The sequence below is a fragment of the Apodemus sylvaticus genome, chromosome 17, assembly GCF_947179515.1.
Source record: "Apodemus sylvaticus chromosome 17, mApoSyl1.1, whole genome shotgun sequence".
Classification (NCBI taxonomy): Eukaryota; Metazoa; Chordata; class Mammalia; order Rodentia; family Muridae; genus Apodemus; species Apodemus sylvaticus.
The window spans coordinates 59,926,280-59,945,373 of NC_067488.1; the positions used below are offsets into that span (position 1 = coordinate 59,926,280).

Genomic DNA, 19,094 nt, shown 5'->3' on the forward strand with positions numbered 1-19,094 from the left:
GAATTCACTTTGCTCTTAAAAACTAAATGGGTCAGGCGTCAATTTCCCCCCAGTCTTTCTCTCTGTTTAGTGGACACTGAAGTTACAGCAAAGATCTATAAATCCTGTGCTTTCACTGGTCTCCTACGCTAGAGCGAGTAACAGTTAAGACTGCATCCTAAAGTATGTTTCACTGATAAACTATTGAAATGAGTCTGGTGGGTTTTCTCCTGGAGATACCTTTTATTCAGATCTTCTACATGTATATTCAAAGTCATGGTTTGGATGCTGGCCAATGTAGGTGTAACCATCAAAATCATTACAGATGTTTATATGGAAGAAAAATATTAAGACCCAATCTTTTTAGGCCAGCGCGCTAACACTGAACCATATTAATAGATCACAACATCAAGTCTTTTTGACATTATTTTCACCAGCATGTGCTTACGTGCATACAAAATGATGCATTCTTGATTCACCTGCATTAGCCACCCAGCCAGATTTCAGGAATAGTCATGACCTTCTTCACTCAATGTTCCCAAATGAAGTACAACTGCATTGGATTTGGAATGTGTTTGGAAAGAAAGCTTATCACGGCAGTAGCAAGTACACTGCTTAATATGTCTGTTTTAATGTGTCAGGTCACATCATATCATATAGAAATTGTCCTACAAAATATACATTTGATGGTTTAATAGAACAGGTGTTTCATAGAATAAAAATCTGAAAATTTAATATAAATGTTCAGCAAATCCATAAAAATCATATCTGGATTATAGAAGGTTCCTTTTTCAAGTACTGAGTTGTTTTTGACAAATTATAAATAGGTCTTATATGTGCCTCTCTGTCTTGTATGTTAAAGGTATGAGTTACTGTTACTATATAGATAACAAATAGTTTTTGGAAATAATGAAGAAAACAGGGCAGGAAGAATGTGGACGATTTCCCAATTTTTTGTTAATTTATGGACATAAATCTGAGAACATGTTTTTATGTCAGCAAGAACAGGTCACACCTTGCTTTCAGGACTAAGGATTCTAGCTGTCCCTTTTAAAAGGCGCCCTGTGCCAGCTCTGCTGAGATGCCTGTGTGCTCAAGGCTATGTGGACCTTGAAGGGAAGAATCAAAGGACCACTTTACTCATTTCTTCTTCCCATAACATTCTAACTGTACCACATTTGATCTCGTAAAGTGCTATTGAGTTAAGAAATATCTTAATAGATCAGAACTATGAAGTAATACATCCTATTAAATGATATCCTCTGCTCTAGAGAAAAATCAGTACTAATATTATCTATAAATAAATTTCAAAGCACCTAATTTAAGGAAAACTTTTCCAAAAATATTATGTTCGTTGATTTTTCTTAAATAATAACATTAAATAACCAGAGAGAACCTCTTCTTCTTTTGGCTGAAGGATGTGTAGAGCAGGAAACTGACTGCGGTGACTGGAGGGTAGCTTCCTTCGCTACAGTCTCTGCTTGGTAAGCACGGTAAGAAGCAGCAAGAACAGACGTTTTGGAGATTGGCAGAGATGCTCTCCTCTGTCACTCGCCATCACTCACCTGGGTATGTACCTTAATTAGGTGTTTAGATAACGGTGTGCAGCATCTAACTGATGTGTTCCTAACTCGTCATTAGAGTCATCCATAGCTTTAGAAGAACATGCGAGTGATTTTTATGAGCATGCCATTTTGTTTGTATCACACAGCTCTTAGTAGGGTGGTAAGAATTAGAAACTCAGGGCTGAATGAACATAGAAACCATCAAATACTTGGAGAGATACGATAGAAAGTCAACATGATTTACAGACTGGCCATTAGAACCTATCTACATCTTTTTCCAACGGAGAAATCTCCATATCTCCAGACAGAAACCAAACCAAGTCTGAGAATAAGGAAGCAGACACCACATTCAAATTTCTGCTTGTGTAGCAAATCACTAAGAATGGGAAAAGAACACGGGATTAAAAGTAGTTCACGTCCTCGGGGAAATCTCAAGGAATTAGAAGTGAGGTGTGCTCCTGTCCTTAGTACAAACCAATAAAACATCTGGAGGAAGAAGTCCTAGGATTCAAATTAAATGTCAGTAACGTCTCTGCCACTAACTTCTTCCCTCCTGTGTATCAGAGAGAGAAGCAGTCTGCCAGCAGCTGTTGCTTAACACCAAGGAAGGCACGGAACAGCAGGAGCCGGGGCGCGACAATGCAGAGTCTGGTGTGGACCTGACCCTGGACTACAGCTGACCACCTGGCACCGCTTCACACAGCTGCAGTCCACAGTGACTAACGAATCAGGAAATATAAAAATCTCTTCTTTCTTACTTAGACAATAAAATATACTTATCAAAACATGCTAGCGTGTCTCTGCAAATATACTCGTTACTGATGCAAAAAAAAAAAAAAAAAGTATGAAAATAACCCTTAAAAGGCCCGCTTTGGGTAATGTTCAACAGATCCTGGGTACTCAGCCTTGGAGGGAATTTCCATATCTGTGTTGGAGAAGCCAACATCTGGAATCCAAAGGCAAGAGAGACAGCTGTGTCCTCATAGGACTTCTGAATTTGTGGATGGATGTTGAGATGGAATTCACTTTGCGCTGATCAGAGAAAAGCCACTACCTGATATGAAAATTTAGGGTCAATAGGCCACGTTTTGACATTAAATATCTTTAGATCATTTTAAATAATCTTTATAAATATACATATATAATCTGCCTAGATTAGCACGGACTGTATTGCCACTAATAATTATATGCGGTTTAAGGAGAAAGGGATCCCAATTGAAGTCACTGGGCACAACAGTAATGTTTAGACTGTCTCGGGAAGGGCTTATACACATTTACTTAAGAAAAATCTGTGGGTTTTTTCTCTCTTTTTTTTTTTTCATTTTAGCATTTCTGTGTATGAAAATAAACATCGCCACGGTTGTATTTTTCTGCTCATCAAGTCTTCTGGAATACGGAGTCATTTGTAAGGACTGTGGGGAGCCTCAGTTTGCGAGCAGGGCAGTGACCAACCGCTGGCCTTCCCGCCACGTTCACTTCAGTAACTGGAAAGTCATCGGTGGAAGTTACTCCACGTCAGAAGCATCGTTGTCGGAGAGATGATAGTTGCTCCCCTTCACACGGATGTACTCAATGTATCGCCCTTCATCCGAGTCGGCGGTGCCACATGTACATAGCCGGTGGTCAAAGAGCGATTCGATTTCCTCCAATTTTTTCCCTTTGGTTTCTGGGAGACAGCCGTAGACAAAAAGCAGTCCCACCGCAGCGAATCCAGCGTAGAGGAAGAAGGCTCCTGCGGTGGGGTTGGAAAAGAACAGGATGAACAGCGCTGGGTGGCTTTTCAACTCGAACATAGCTATAGTTTGAAATGCAACCAAATACCTGGTCGTTTCAGTCCTGTGGCTACTAAAAAAAATACAAAACAAAACCTCAAACCATGTCATAGCAATCAGAAGAAAAGTAACGGAGCAGGCTCAGAGGTAAGCTCGTCTCTGTCTCTGAAGCTGCCTGCAGACCCCACAGCTGTGGAGAATCACTCTCCCCTGTTTTCTCAATAGCTAATTAGTACTGTAAGATACAAAGAGCCCTGTTACCATGGGCAACCATGTGTCTGTCTCATCCCCTCAGAAGCATGGAAGGTCAGGAGAAATCTAGATTTCCGGGACCTGGTGCAGTGATGGTCTGCTGAGTTAATGGCTTCCTGTCTTCCTGTCTCCCTGTTTCTTATGTTCACAGGTGGTCAATCCCGTGCTTTTCTCTTAAATTTCTTTCTCAGCCTGGGATACGTGAGACCATACCTCTAAAAAGCTAATCACGTCAAGAAACAACCCCAGTCAAAACAGATTCCTCCTTGAAATGCAGATTCCCAACAGTATCCAGGTAATTCTACTGAACAGAAAAACCCTAACTGAAATCGAGGATTCCCGAGCAGGCAGGTCGGCTGATGACTGTGGGGTGGGGTGGGGGGTGGCGGGGGATTACGGGTGGGGTGGGGTGGAGGGGGGTGTTCCAGGTGAGCCCTGTGGGTAACCTGTAGCACAGGGTAGGCAGGCACGTTATAGTCAGACAAGGATGATAATGGAAAGTATAATGCCTCAGCATTTTCCTGATAGAAATCTTATAAGAATTCTCTCTTAAATTCAAGATTAAAGCCAATATTTGGGAAATATACTACAACAGTCAACGAGCACATTTCAGTTTCAATACTCCTATAATGGATAACTCTAGTATGCTGTCTATGGGATTCATTTAGCTACACATGCAATGTACAGGTTTGGGGCTTGTCTTATCCTGATTATTTTTAGCAATGAATGCCACTGAACAACCTTACAATGCAAGTCTAAGTACTAATGCTTAGGAAGGATTCAAAACTTCAGATCTTATTTTAAAAAAAAAAACAATTGAAAAGAGGATATGGGTATTTCCATGGAAATAAACCATCAGGATGCATACTCATTAATCGGGAATATAAAAACACACTTTTCATAAATCATTAACCTATAGATTAAAACATGAGCTCAAAAGTCTAGCCAGATTGGACACACATCTCCACTGTTAGTAGAGCTAAGGGGCCAGGGTTTTGACAGGAGGGAAGCATGGCCTCTCCCTGTGTACTCCTGACAAAAGCCAACTCAGGCCCTGTCTAAAGCATACAGTCAGCTGCCCATGCTTTTTCTAACAGGACAGACTAGCTCTCACATTGCTATAAACCCATGTGGTACACGTAAGAACGTGCCGTGCAAAACCACTGAGAAGAACAGTCTGGTCCCCTCTGATGCCCCCAACCTCACCTCACCCCCAAAGAGCATTTTGCTACCAAAAGTTTTACAGCATGGATTTTTGTTATGCAGGTCTCTATAAAATAAAAATGCTTCTTGGGCTGTGAGACTATACCGAGAATGCTTCATGTATTTCAACATTCTCAAGAATCATCGGTGACAAGCAGCACCTGTCATCATGTCATGAAAACAAGTCTGTGAGTTTATGGGAACATTTTTAGCTGTTAAGAGGCATAAAGCCAGATATTCTAAACACGCTGCCTACTTATCATTTCCTTCTCAAGAAAACAAATGTTTCTAGAACAGTGGTTCTCAACCTGTGTGTTATGACTATTGGAAAACACATATGTGTGATGGTCTTAGTAACTGAGACAACACAGTGTCAAAATTTCAAATTATGAAGCAGCAACGAAAGTAAATTTATGGTTAGGGGTTCCTTACGACCACTGAGAATATGGGTTTCCTGATGGTCATGACCCACAGGTGGAGAGCTACTGTTCTACATGTTCCACGTGGCTTCACAGTACTGACTACTGCAGTACCGTAGCAGAGGGTCCTGAAGACAGAGGAGACAGGTTTGTGTACTCCCTCACAGTGTCGTTCTTACCCAGGTGAATATGGAGCTTGCCCTCTGAAACACAATCCTGGCTTCTTGAGCCTTCTGGTTTATGGCAAAGGTGAGGACATGCCCAGTGCATGTGATAGGATAAAGTTTGCTGGGGAGGCATCAGAGAGGCCCCGGACATAGAATAAATTTCATATCCATCACATGAGCTTATGGAGATATGAATACAGTGACTTCACATTCCATCTTTAAAAACTTATCCCAACTTAATATCATCACAACTTATAAAATCATGTAGACAAGGCAACTATGCGTGTGGCGGGTGGAGGGTTGGGGAGGGACAGCAAAAGATCTTTTTACTTTAGTAAACACAGGTTTGGAAATCACTTCACAAAGAACGTCTGTAATGTGCCATTACCCACCAGTGTTTCCCTAAAGCTGCAGTCTCTACACATTTTCATTTCAAGGTGCCAGGCTTCATGTCCTGGCTGGAACAGATGATTCGGTGGATGGCATGGTGTCCCAAATGGGTGAGCTACTCTCGGGCTTACGCCGAGTCTGCTAAGGTGTGGGCCCCACCCTTCCCATGGGACATCTCATCAGCCCTGCCCCACCCTTCCCATGGGACATCTCATCAGCCCTGTCTTCGGGGGCCTTATCATTTTGTTTGCTTCCTTGTTCCAGGATTTCCATCCTGGCAGACACGGGGATGCTCAGGGTTAGAAGAATTGTGGGGGGCACTTGGAGACAAGGAGCTTAGGAAGAGAGAACTCTCCCAGACACCTTGTGCAGAATCCCTGGAATGGCGAAACCTGGACAGAGATACTCAAGAAACTCAGAGCCCAAACTTAAGGACGTAGCGTCTCTTGTACGAGTCCAGGGTCTCTAAGGACAGAGTAGAGTCAGAAATAACAATGAAAGGCCATTGAAAAGCATGCTCTTACCATAGTATGTAAGATACTCTGCTGTGTGTAAAAAGGTCAATGAAACCAGCACGTTGAAAATCCAGTTTATTCCAGCTGAGCAGGCATTTCCTGTACTTCTTGCCCAGAGAGGATAGATTTCGGAGTTCACGGTCCAGGGCATTGGTCCCATTCCTGAGAAGTAAACAGCAAAAGCTACAGTAAGAATCGTCTATGGAGTAAAACACAAGAGCCTGACTCTTCCATGAGGGGACAATGCAGCGCAAAGGCGACAAAGCCTTGCTTACCAGGTGCAAAGAAAACCAGATATAACACCAGGCCCACGAGCGCTGTCCAGTAGAACGGCGTAGGGCAGAAACTGTAGGCCCAGTGAACATCTTCTGCTTTGAACTTGGTTTCGTTTTCACACCTGAAAAACAGTTCAGTGTTTTAGGATGTGGCTGTGGACATTAATGTGATTATGTTGGATGTATTTGGAAATTCTTCAATGTCCTAAAGAAAAAAAAATACATTTAAGTCCACACAATCAGAATTTAGTACAATTCCAGAGTGGATGAGTCACGCATTGTTTCTTACCCAGCCTACCACTAATGAGACCTGATTTCTAACTTGAAGCCACATTAGACGGAGCAATCCTCCAGGGTTTCCTGATGTGGAAAGGTTGTAGTCTATGTAGTTATGATCCACCAAGAGGAGTTGAGGAAGGGAAAATCATGATCAGACTACAGTATATGAAATTTTTTTTAATAATAAGAAACAAAAACAACACAGGAAAACCTCATAAAAATACAAAAAATGAAGATCAGAATAAAAAAGCAAAAGACTAATGTCTTCAGTGTTCTGTTGCTGCGAGGAGACATCATGACCAAAGGAACGGTCATAAAAGAATGCGTTTAATTTGGGGCTTCATTACAGTTTTAGAAGGTTAGTTCATGGTCATCATGATCGAAACCAGTCAGGAATGACTCTGGGGCAGGAGCTGAGAGCTTTATATTCTGATCCATACAAAGCAAGAAGAGAGAGGGGGGGGGGAGGAGAGGGAGAGAGAGGGGGGGGAGAGGGAGAGAGAGAGAGGGAGAGGGAGAGAGAGAGAGGGAGAGGGAGAGGGAGAGGGAGAGGGAAAGGGAGAGGGAGAGGGAGAGAGGAGACAGAGAGGCAGAGACACAAAGACAGAGAGACAGACAGACAGAGATTGAAAGACACGGATACAAGCAGACACTGGGCCTGGCAAGGGCTTGAAAACCTCAAAGCCAGTAACACACCTCCTCCAACAAGGCCACACCTCATTCAAGGAGGCCGCACCTCCTAATCCTTCCCAACAGTTACACTAACTGGGAACTGAGCATTCGTGCATATGAGTGTATGGGGCCATTCTCATTCAAACCCATCTCATAATGCAAAAAGCATATGTCACAAATTCCTCATAGTCCTTTAGTCTCATTACTGTTTAAAAGTCCAAAGTCTGTTCTGAGACCCAGGGCAAACTTTAACATCAAAATCAAAAGAGCACATAATTTCCAATGCACAATGGCACAGAACATTGCATCACCACTCCAAGAGGGTGGAAAGAGTGAGGGAACACAAGTTCAACACAACAGCAAAATCCAGAAAGGCAAACTCCAAAGTTCTCTATCTCTATGCTCAAGGTCAAATCTCTCTTCAGATATCCAATTCCTTCCGGCTGTGTTGACTGCGTCATAGTTTTCCCTCTTTTGGGCTGGTTCCACACGCTGTCTGAAATACTCCTCAGCAGGTATCCCAAGGCCCTGGCATCTCCAATGTCTTGAAATCTCCAATGTAATTCAGACTCAGCTGACAGTGACAGAGGCTTGACTTGTTTGCTTAACTAGCTTTGCAACACTTCCAGGTCTTGGGTCTTCGCAGATCTTCACTTCATTGAGAGAGGCACAGCAAAGAACTTGTCCTGGCATAACTTCTCCTGCTAACTCTTGCCTTTTGGCTGAGGCCTGGCTGTTTCTGCTAGGTCATCCCACCACTGCTGATTCATGTTTGCTATCCTGACATTACTGAACTGGACTGCTGGAATATCTGTGGAGTGTTTGCGAATGGATCGAGCTGCCACTGCTGACTCCTGTGAACTGAACTGCTTATTTCCTAACAAAACAGATGGGATTTGCTCCAAAGAACAATTTCTAAACAGGTCTATTCCTCCCATATTATCCTAATAACCTTTCTTTCCCACTACCTCTGGTGGTTGGTGGGCTAGAAGGAAAGTTATAGCACTTAAGAATCATTGTTAGAAATAGGGCACCAATGTACCCACAAAACTTTTGACTCCAGGTTTATCCTGTCTACAAGAAATAAGGGACAGGGAGATGGAGCAGAGACTGAGGGAACGGACAACCACTAACTGGCTCAACTTGAGACCCATCCCATGGGCAAGCTTCAATCTCTGACACTATTAAAGATACTCTGTTATGCTTGTAGAAAGGAACCTAACATAACTATCCTCTGAGAGGCTCCAACCGGCAGTTGACTAAAACAGATGCAGAGACTCACATTGGATGGAGCTTGGGGACTCCTATGGAAGATCTGGGGAAAGGATTATAGTCCCAAAGGGGATAGGAACTCCACAGGAAGACCAACAAAATTCAACTAACCCTGACCCTTGGGGGTTCTCAGAGACTGAACCACCAATGAAATGGCGTACATGATCTGGAACTGGCCCCCACCCCATATATATATGCAGAAATGCAGCTTGTTCTTCGTGTGAGTCCCCCAATAACTGGAGCGGGGGGCTATCCCAAAAGCTGTTGCCTGTCTGTGGAATACATGCCCGGAAGTAGGCTGCCTTGTCCAGCCAGCCTCAGTGGCAAGAGGATGCACCTAGACCTACAGAGACTTGATGTACCAGAGTGGGAGAATGCCCAGGGGCACCTCTACCCTTTCAGTGGAGAAGGAAATAGGGGATGGTGGGGGGCTGTGTGAGGGGGTACTGGGGTGCAGAGACTGGGATATAAATTGAATAAAGTATATATATATATATATAATATATATAATATATATATGTATACACACACACACACACACATATATATATATATATATATATATATATATATATATATATATATTTTAATTCTTAGCCTCTAGTCAGCACAGCTCTCTGTGGAGCTGAGGGGTCACCGAGCAATGAATGAGGGTTGGTTGGATATTGACAGGCTTATGAGCTGAAAGTGACAGTTGACATCTCCTGATAAAATCTTCAACTCAATATCCTCCACTTGAACTTCCCACCAGAGTTATTCTACCTGTAAGAAACTAATAAAGAAGGAAATGAAGCCAAGAGAGAAGGAAAAGATAAGAAAAGCTTCAGGTAGACAAGCTCCTGGAGGGGTGGGGTGGGGTGGGGTGGGGGTGGGTGATGCTCACAAATAATGGATGTTTCCTGAAAACCTCTACTTGCTATTTTTCTCACCACAGTGCTCTGCCCAGAAGTCTGTATATTTTAAGGGGACTGTGTGTTGATCAGCACAGCTTTTACCCCCAGGCTGAACACGCTGACAGGCCTGTCACTCCCTGTCATCCCTGAGTGGATGTCAGGAAAGCGCTGAGACACTGACCTGGTAGAGACATACATTCAGAAACATGCAGACAGCTAATGACTGAGGCTGTGATATCACACTTGACCCTCACAGCCCAGACACCAGACATTTCCACTGCAGAACCAAGATGTGGAGTCTGAACACCACAGGGCTGTGTGCCTCTGCTCTGCAGGACAGTCCTAGCCATGGCTAGCACCACCTAGCTCCTGAAAAGAACAGGCAGGCAGACGTGGGCACAGTAGAAGCCGTGCTGTGCTAGGCCTCGTGCCCATACCATCCTGGGGCAAAATCAGAAGAGATGATCTAATGAATGGAGGGGTGTGGGGGACAGAGCACGGGACATAAAGAGGACGATGAACCCTGTACCAGAATATTCACATAGGAAATGTCATAAGCCCGCTATTTTGTAGGAAACTGAAAAAATGGGACACCTCATTCTGGCCACGTTGGAATGAATATCCCCTGCAGAATGAGCAGACCAAAGCCTGACACAGCCCCAATAAACCAGTGAGGTTTCCTGGCTTGTCGGAGCCCACACTCCTTCAACACCGCATTAACAAATTAATCACTGTCTGAAGGTGGAACAGTTGTCTCCCCCATCAGATTTGACCGTTGTAAACAAAAGAAGCCAGGAGAGGAATTAAGTAATGCAAATACACAACTTCTCTGGCTGCAGTTACCCCTGTGAACACACTTCTGCCCTCCTATACAGGACAAGCTTCCCGTACCATTCTTCTATTCACAACAAATGCATGTGGCTTAATCATATATTGTACAATATATGCAGGCAATATATTGTACATATGTCTGGGGGCAGGAGAGAAACACAGAACCTATTTAAAAAGCATAACCTCACATTTTTACTTATTGAAAACCTTAGAATTTTTCTCTGGTCCCCAAAGAGGAAACTTTCCCAAATCTGACTTTGGGAAAGAAACAGAGTGTATTTGTTAGATGAGGTGATTTTCTAGTTTTATTTCTGGCGCACAGAACTTCATGTAGCTGTTGTTGCAGGCAAGCTATTCATCACTGCAATCTAGCCATCCCTGGCTTGCTATAGAGCCCGTGCGATACCTCTTCTGTTCTCCTGGGTTGCCTACACATGGTTTCTTTGCTAACTGACTATTGTAGACCATGATCAAAGAATGCATAGTCTATTCTTGCCTGGTACTGTGATGTCTAGGGACAAGACCACCAAGCCACAGCCTCAAAGCTAGAGGTTAGCTTTGATAGTTCTTTTAGCTGTGGGAATATATGGTAAGTCTGAATTTGAAAGTGGTTATGGGGTGCCCATAAGGGAGCACAGAGTGTCCTCCAGGAGAAGACATCTTTTATTCTGATCTGTGAAAAAATTAAGCAAAATACCAAGCAATCAAAGTACAATAATACGCAATTCTTTGAAATTTATTTTTATTTTTAATTATATGTGTATTTATGTATATGGGGTGTCTGGGGTATTGTGCCCATGAGTGCAGGTACCTGTAGAGATCCTAGGGTGGTGTTGTAGCCCCTGGATCTGGAATTACAGGCAGATATAAGTCCCAATATAGGTGATGGGAACCTAACTTGGGTTGTCTGCAAGAGCAGGAAGAAGTCTTGTGAGTTTGACTGAGAATGGCCCCCATAGGCTCTTGTGTTTGAATACTTGGGCCTCAGTTGTAAAGCTGTCTGGTAAGGATTAGGAAGCAGCTTTATTGGAGAACATGCGTTACTGTGGGCCAGATTTGAAATTTCAAAAACCCATACCATTTCCCAACCTCTTCACTTCTCTCCCGTCCCCTCCCCTCTTCTCTCCTTTCCCCTTCCCTCCCCTTTCCTTCCCTCCTCCCCTCTCCTCCTCTCCTTCCCCCCTCCTCTCCCCTCCTCTCCCCTCCCCTCACCTCTCCTTACCTCTCCCCTCCCCTTTCCTCTCTTCCCCTCCCCTTCCCTCCCCTTCCCTCCTCTCTCCTTTCCTCTCCCCTCCCCTTTCCTCTCTTCCCCTTCCCTTCCCTCCCCTCTCCTTTCCTCTCCCCTCCCCTTTCCTCTCTTCCCCTCCCCTTCCCTCCCCTCCCCTCTCCTTTCCTCTCCCCTCCCCTTTCCTCTCTTCCCCTCCCCTTCGCTCCCCTCCCCTCTCCTTTCCTCTCCCCTCCCCTTTCCTCTCTTCCCCTCCCCTCCCCTCTCCTCTCCTCTCTTCTCCTCTTATCTCCCCCACCTCCCTGCTTTGTGCTTGTGAATCAAATGTCAACTCTCAGCTACTGTCCAGCACCCTGCCCGTCTGCCTGATGGCATTATGGTCATGGATTCGCCCTTTTGTACTGTAAGCCTCAGTACCAATAAACTTTTTTGTTAGTTGTCTTGGCCATGGTGTGTTGTCACAACAGTAGAAAAGTAACTAAGGCAGGTGGTAACCACAGAAACATCTCCCGAGTCTCTTATAGTTTTCAGAAGCAATGCAAATTTTTGAGTATCTCATCAAAGGAACTAGGAGAAGTGACTATTTAAAAAGTGACTCATTACTTCACACTAACTCCAGTCACTACTTTATAACCTAATATGAAAACAAAAAACAAAAGACAAAAACCTAAAACCAAAAAACAGAGTCCCGTGTGTTAACAGCAGCTGTACAGCCTTTAAACTCTAATTACCGGTCCAGAGATAACCACAGTATGAGCCCCTTGCTTGTGACATGCATACTGTGGTAAGGAAATCACAAAAAGTTCCCTAGTGCCATATCTGCCCACATTGTAGTTGGCTTTGTACTTTTCTTTCTGTATAGGATTGTTACATAAAAGCAATTTGGGGGAAATGACAGTCTTTAGTTACTTTTTTTCCCTAGGAAAAAGGAGACCTTTAGAATTCCTAAGCCATTATATTAATGATGTGGGTAAATTCAAAGCATTAGAAACAAAGCTAAAAGTTTCTTATTTTATTTTTAAGTTTAGCTTTCTGTATAAATGACAGCATCAGGGATTTGTACTGGTCATTCATATATTCTAAATATGAAAAAAATAAATGCACAGAATATATGCAGGCAAACGGGAACAGTTCCTAAGACCAAGGAGGACTCAGTGATCATTGCTACAGTCGTTCTGATTCTGATCGGTGAGGCAGAGTGATGTCACATCGTGCTATAAAAGAAGCCAGTGGAAGAGAGAGCCTGAGAACTCCGCTCATCAAGGCTGGTGTAACAATGTGCACTGGACAAAGCCAATGCTGGACAAGAGAGCTGTGAAGGTTTTAATTTTCTGGGAAAAAAAAACCATCATTGAGTCTCTAACCTTTAAAATGTCAGTGCTGGACCTCTCTCCATGTGCCCCTGTTTAATGCTTAGTTCCTGGACAGAAGAACCCGAAGAATCCTATTAGATGCCCATGGAACACTGATGGATACCTCCAACAGATACGGTAATCTAGGAAGCCAAGGAGGTGAGGTTTGTGGTTCAAATCTCTTAAAAATACATTTATTCAGAAAGAATCCCAGAATGCTTTGCTTCTCTTCTTTACCAAGAGCCCAAACTTGCAAGCCACTGTCTTCCTACTTCCCTGCTTCCTTTCATTTTCACTTGTGAAGCGGGTGGTTTAGCTGAGGCTACAACGGTAGCCCAGTTCACTGGATCCAACCCACTTCTCCTTCCACTGTGGGATGTAGTGGTAGGTTAAGGTTATTCTCAGGTCCTTGCTCTACTGACGCCTCCGTACTCCAGTGTGCCCCAACTCATGCCAAAACACTATGCACATACCTTGGAGGTACTATATGCAACCATATCTGCCAGCTGCAACCATATCTGTCATATCTGGTAGGTGCCAGTTATCTGAGCCTGCCAAAGACAGTCCTGCCCACACAATCACATCCATTATACCAACATGGCATCCTGAATGTGGCAACAGCCATAATGCCAATATGGTGGCATCTTTACAGATGCTTTGCATCCATGGCACATATAACTGCTGGCTTCCCCAGTGCCATCTTTCTCCCATTTCTACTTCCTCCCTGGGCCCTGTGGAGATTGGCAGACTGGTTCCAGACAGCTCCTGCTCCAAACCTTTGATGCCAAGGTTCTGTCTCTGAGACATTCCTGCCCTCAGGCCCCACATGTAGCCCACAGAGGCTCATGGTCAACAGAGAAGGAGGGACTGCACCCATGTACAGGTTGAGGTGCTGAGTGGGCAGTGCTGGTGCCTTGCAGTAGCCCACTCCACCCCCAGGAGTGTGATGGTCAGGAGGTTTGTGTGTTGCTCTTGCCAGGGGCCCTGTGGGTTTAATACAATCCCTGATGGGGTCAGGGCTTGAAAGTTGGAAGTTATAGCCCAATGGGTCCAAGGGCTGAGGAATGAGATGCAAGCCATGATGTAGCTTGAGGGGTGGGAGACCAGGCTAACAGCTGTCTAGAATCAGATAGGTGGGCTCAGTATGTAGTAGGTTGGGCTGCCACTCTAGCTGACTTCCCCTCACACTCCTTGTATCCCTGTACTGGCTAGTTTTGTGTCAACCTGATACAGCCTGGAGTTATCACAGAGAAAAGAGCTTAGAGGTCATAAGACATCCCTCTGAGCCTGAGATTATTTAAAAAATAAAAAACCCAAAAACCCAAACCCAAACCAAACAAACAAAAAACCAGGTAAATACCATAGGATAAAGCTCTTTAACTAGGTTGGCAATCTGGGTACCATTATGCAAACAGGAACCTAGCAACCCAAACGCTCATGCTTTCTTTTGGCAGGTACTTAACATAGAAGTATTACTTCATCAAGGTGAAAGAAATAAACTGTGGGATGCTTATCACAGGAACTTACAGCTCAGTACTGAACATTTCAAGTGGTGGGTTCAAACCCTAGCAGGAGAAGGAGAAAGTCTAGAAGGGCTAGGAGCTCGATCTAGTGTCACTAGCCCTCCTGTAGGCTCACGTGGCACCACCAGAGATGCGGGGTAGTATGATAGACAGGGGAACACCTGAAACTATTAGAGTATCTACAAGACTTGGCATGTGGGCGAGAGGGAAATTTACCTTCAGTTTGTTTGAACTCTGCCAGGACAGGGACAGCACTAAGAGAAGTCACAAGGGGACATCTCTAATGCCCTGGGTAACCTTTGCCTTTGCTTGTGTGCAAGCCCTGTTTCCCAAAAGGAAAACAATGGACGACAAGGTTGAGGAGGTCCACACCACCTCCATATCCTTCCTACTACTTAGTTACCAAGAATAAGGAAACTGAGTCCTGTCAACAAGGCATGGAGAGAAAGGTTGCTTTCTTGCCTAAAGACAAAAAAGAAGGCCTATTCAGAAATCTATTAGTAGCTATAACTGTCCTTGATGTCGCATTGTCTTCATTATCTTCTCGACCTGCTGGTTTCCATGACTGCAGCCTCATACTGTTTTTGCCTATTTCTCCACTGAGTTCCTTTTATAGTTATCATTTGTATTTTTACACAGGCTCAATAGATAGCTATCACATCACTTCTATGGGGCCATGGATTACATCACTGTGTTACATCTGGTTAGTATATAATATAAATATATATTATATTTTTTACTTTATAATATATACTATATATGTTATATATTAGTATAGAATAGAGTTTATTCAGGGCATTGGGAGAGGAGTCAAGAAGATAGTAGAGGTAGAGAAAGGCAGAGAGGGAGGGAGAGTAGAGGAGTGGAGGCAGGCCATGAGCACGTGGAGAGAGGGGAGAAGGGAATGGGTGAGGGGTGAGGGGATAGAGTAGGAACAAGAAGGCAAGAAGCCAAGAGGGCGAGAGAGAGAGAACTTATGTTTTTAACATCAAGGTTGTCTCTTTTAGGATATGGTACCTTCAGGCTTAAACTCCTCCTTTGGATACAGAGATTTCAAGCAAGGGTTCAGAGCCTCCCCTCCAAGCACTAGAACAGAGCATTCCACAGGGAAGGTACTATCCTCCTCATCCTCATATAAAGTTACAGACACGGATCACCATCCTGCAGCCCCCTTCCAATCATTGCTCGAACCATAGCTAAGTGAGGCTCTGGCTGAGTCTCTCAGGCTGGGCTGGGGGTCTGGTGCTCTAGGTACCCTGGAGCCATTCACGTTCTTGTAAGCAACTCCTTGTCCACAATCCTGTAAATAAGTTCAATAATCTGACTGAATCCCTAAGCTTTGGTCTATTGTACATTACCAAATTGGTGTGAACACACACACACACACACACACACACACACACATATGTATTGGTTCATATCTCCTCCTGTATAGTATAGCCATAGACTGAAGAACTCAATAGTCTCAAAAAAAGTTTAATAAAACAGTGGCTAGTTTATCATAAAGTGGTCATCGTATGACCACTGGCAAAAGCTTCCACTCTAATGCCCTTCCCAGGCTGACCCCTCAGAGAGCCCCTACGTGGCCCAGCTTTGCTGAACCTCACTACTCACACGTTCTGGAATTCCTCTGAGTGTCATTCAAATCCCATTTCTTTGCTACTTCTTTTTGTCAGCTTCTGATTATCTTTCCTTAATCCCCCTCTTCTGTCATTTCTTGTCATGATCAGCCAACCACACAAAGAAAGCCAAGTGCAAAGGAGTCATGGCCAATGTCAACTGAGGTGGCTCCAGCTTTAATTAAAAGAACTGCTGGGCTCAGAATTTATGTCTGTGGGGCAACATGTGCATGGAAGCCTGGGTTTGATCCCCTGAGTCTCCCCTGCAAATAACAGCCTCAAGTTCACGTATACATTATGAGATCTGTGAGTCATGTGAAATACAGTGGGTTTAATTAGATAGAGGTCATCAAATAAAACCTACAGCAGAGACATAAATTCGAACACTATGTCTGGCACAAACACTTCACAATAATGAAAATGAGGTCCCCTGGGTTTGACCAACTCACTGGGAAGCTCAGAACACAGGTTTAATCAGAACCAGTATTCTGCAGCACTGCCCCCTGCTGGCATCCAGCACAGGCTCTAGAGAGCTCTAAGGTACCATTTTTGTCAGCTCCTGAGTCCTGATAGAGCTTCAGAGAAGACATCCCATTCTCTAGCTGAGACAAAGGCATACATTGTTTACACTGTGGATATGGCTTCTGGGGTAGTCTACGTTCCTGAAGCCAGTGGTATTTCAAACATTTACAGTCTTCATTATGAAGTATGGAAGTCAAAAAAAAAAGTATGGAAGTCAAAACTAAACCCCTAAACTGACACACACACACACACACACACACACACACACACACACACACACATATTTCTGGAAGCCTTGGTAACTTGAGATTGCCTGAGCCCCTACAGATCCTTTTTAATGTGGCTTTGCTGCAGCCAGCCACGGTACAGCCACTCATTGTGTTGATATTGTGGACAATATATAATGCTTGGCAAAACATATACCTTTTTTTGGGGAAAAATGTGTGAATAAATGAATGAAGAAATCAACGAATTTAGAGTCAAATATATTGGTTATCATGATTTGACAATTCATTGACAGTAAGTCAAGAATGCTTTTAACAACTCAAATCATCTAAAGCCAAAACAACACAAGAGTAAATGAAACCAACAACACATTTTCTCAGGGCTAATATTATTTCTTTGGAGCAGAGTTTGGTGTGCCATGATGGGACTCAGGGTGGCAATGGACATCATCACCTCCAGGTCCAATTCAGAGACCTGACGGTTTTCTACAGAGACTAATGCTCTTAACTGAACTGTTACTGCCCTGGGCTATTTGGGAATTTTATGACACCTAGATATATAATAATAGTTAACTCCAGGAAGGATGTAATCTCCATTACCTTCCTTAGGCACACAAGCCACATTGCACACAGTCCATTGCTTAGATTTTTATGAGAGGAATCAAGATACTTTGATGAGCTCCCACCAAGCCAGTCTGTACCCTGAGCATCCGAGGCACCAGCCGTGCTTTCCCGTTTAATTGCAATTGTAACGGCGGTGTGAAGAGCGGTTTCCTTACGCCCTGTAAATATTACACAGTCCGTCCACTCTATTATGAGCCTTAAAGGGTCATAAACCAGCACCTGATTCTGTTTCCTTCCACTGTGAACAGGGCCTGACAGGATTGCTCGTTCATCTCTCTCTGCAGATGTGCGGGATGAATGGAGGCTGATTTATCACTGTCAGCTGACTAGACGCAAACAATAGGACACTTTGGGAGTTTTTAAATTCTGTTTTTAATTCCATTGTACAGCTGTTTTCTGTCAAGTGTGTTCTCTGGCTTCCTCAGTAAACCTGTGTTCCCAACAGAAATGGCTGTGATTAAGTTGAATCTTCATTTGATGATTCGATGAACTGATATTTGTACAGATGAGTTATATATAAAAAACCTTAATATATATGAAACCATTTATGTATAATAGCTATAGCATCATGGCTCTGCTTATGTATATGAGACATGATATATACATATACATACATATACATTTGTACATATACGTAGACATAGACACAAATACACACAAACAGACACACACACACTTATTTTCCCAAATTACACAGCAGGGGCATTTGAACCTCATTTTACTTCTTTTTTCTCCCTCAACATAATTATCCCTCTAGTTCAGGTGTGTACAGAGACCTCTTTCCAGAGTGCTTTGGTTTTGGAGAATTCTAATGGAAACAGGGATGGGAGGAAAACCGTCTTACACCTCCCAAGTTAGCATTCTTTTCACATGGACAGGAAATAATGCATTGATGTCATCAGCTAAAGTGAGTGGGGCAAAATGCTTCTCAGAGACTGAGAGCCCGTCAGCAGACCCGGGTCTCTGACCTCCACACACTCTTCTGACTCAGGATCCATTTTGATCCTAAACTCCAGTTTATAATTAGACCAGAAAGGATGCTCATGTGAGCTGGAGATAGCCCACAATGACTTCAATAACTAGAACATTCATTTGCAGTGGCTGATGTCCTACCAGGAGAACACTTAATTCAGATATAATGACAGGGTGCTGCCTGGCAGTTTCTAATAATGGATTAAAAACATGAAGCTACATAATGATTTTCTTGATGTAGTCATGTCAGCAAGGAATTAAAAAATTCCACCAGAAGTTATTTAAGTTCTTGAAGATGTCTAGAAAGTCTGAGAAATTATTTCAAATATAAAGAGCATCATTAGCTACTAATATAGGGATTGTCTAAGAGACGCGAAGATGGAAAGCCAGTACGGTGAAGCCATCGGCGGTACAGCAAGCTCACAGTTCTGTCTCACTTTACCAAAGGCTACACACAACAGCTGCATAGGTCAGCATCTTAATTGTGATCTTCTTTTTCTGCCTGATTCACAGAAACTCCTTGAACACCCCACTGACTGTCAACAACGA

The 19,094-nt window shown here is 43.5% G+C and overlaps 2 protein-coding genes across 2 annotated transcripts in view; one reads left to right on the plus strand and one right to left on the minus strand.

Moving 5' to 3' along the window:
• Window positions 1–2,224, plus strand: part of C17H12orf40 (chromosome 17 C12orf40 homolog) — a 52,114-nt gene extending 49,890 nt beyond the window's left edge. Inside the window, exon 15 of the mRNA XM_052160360.1 lies at window positions 2,109–2,224. Coding sequence (XP_052016320.1) covers window positions 2,109–2,224 — 116 coding nt within the window. The remainder of the gene's footprint in view (window positions 1–2,108) is intronic.
• The window catches only part of Slc2a13 (solute carrier family 2 member 13), a 329,850-nt gene continuing 310,954 nt past the window's right edge, over window positions 199–19,094 (minus strand). The window contains exons 8-10 of the mRNA XM_052161309.1: window positions 6,538–6,659; window positions 6,272–6,424; window positions 199–3,276 (exon numbers count right to left, since the gene is read on the minus strand). Coding sequence (XP_052017269.1) covers window positions 3,050–3,276; window positions 6,272–6,424; window positions 6,538–6,659 — 502 coding nt within the window. The 3' untranslated portion in view covers window positions 199–3,049. The remainder of the gene's footprint in view (window positions 3,277–6,271; window positions 6,425–6,537; window positions 6,660–19,094) is intronic.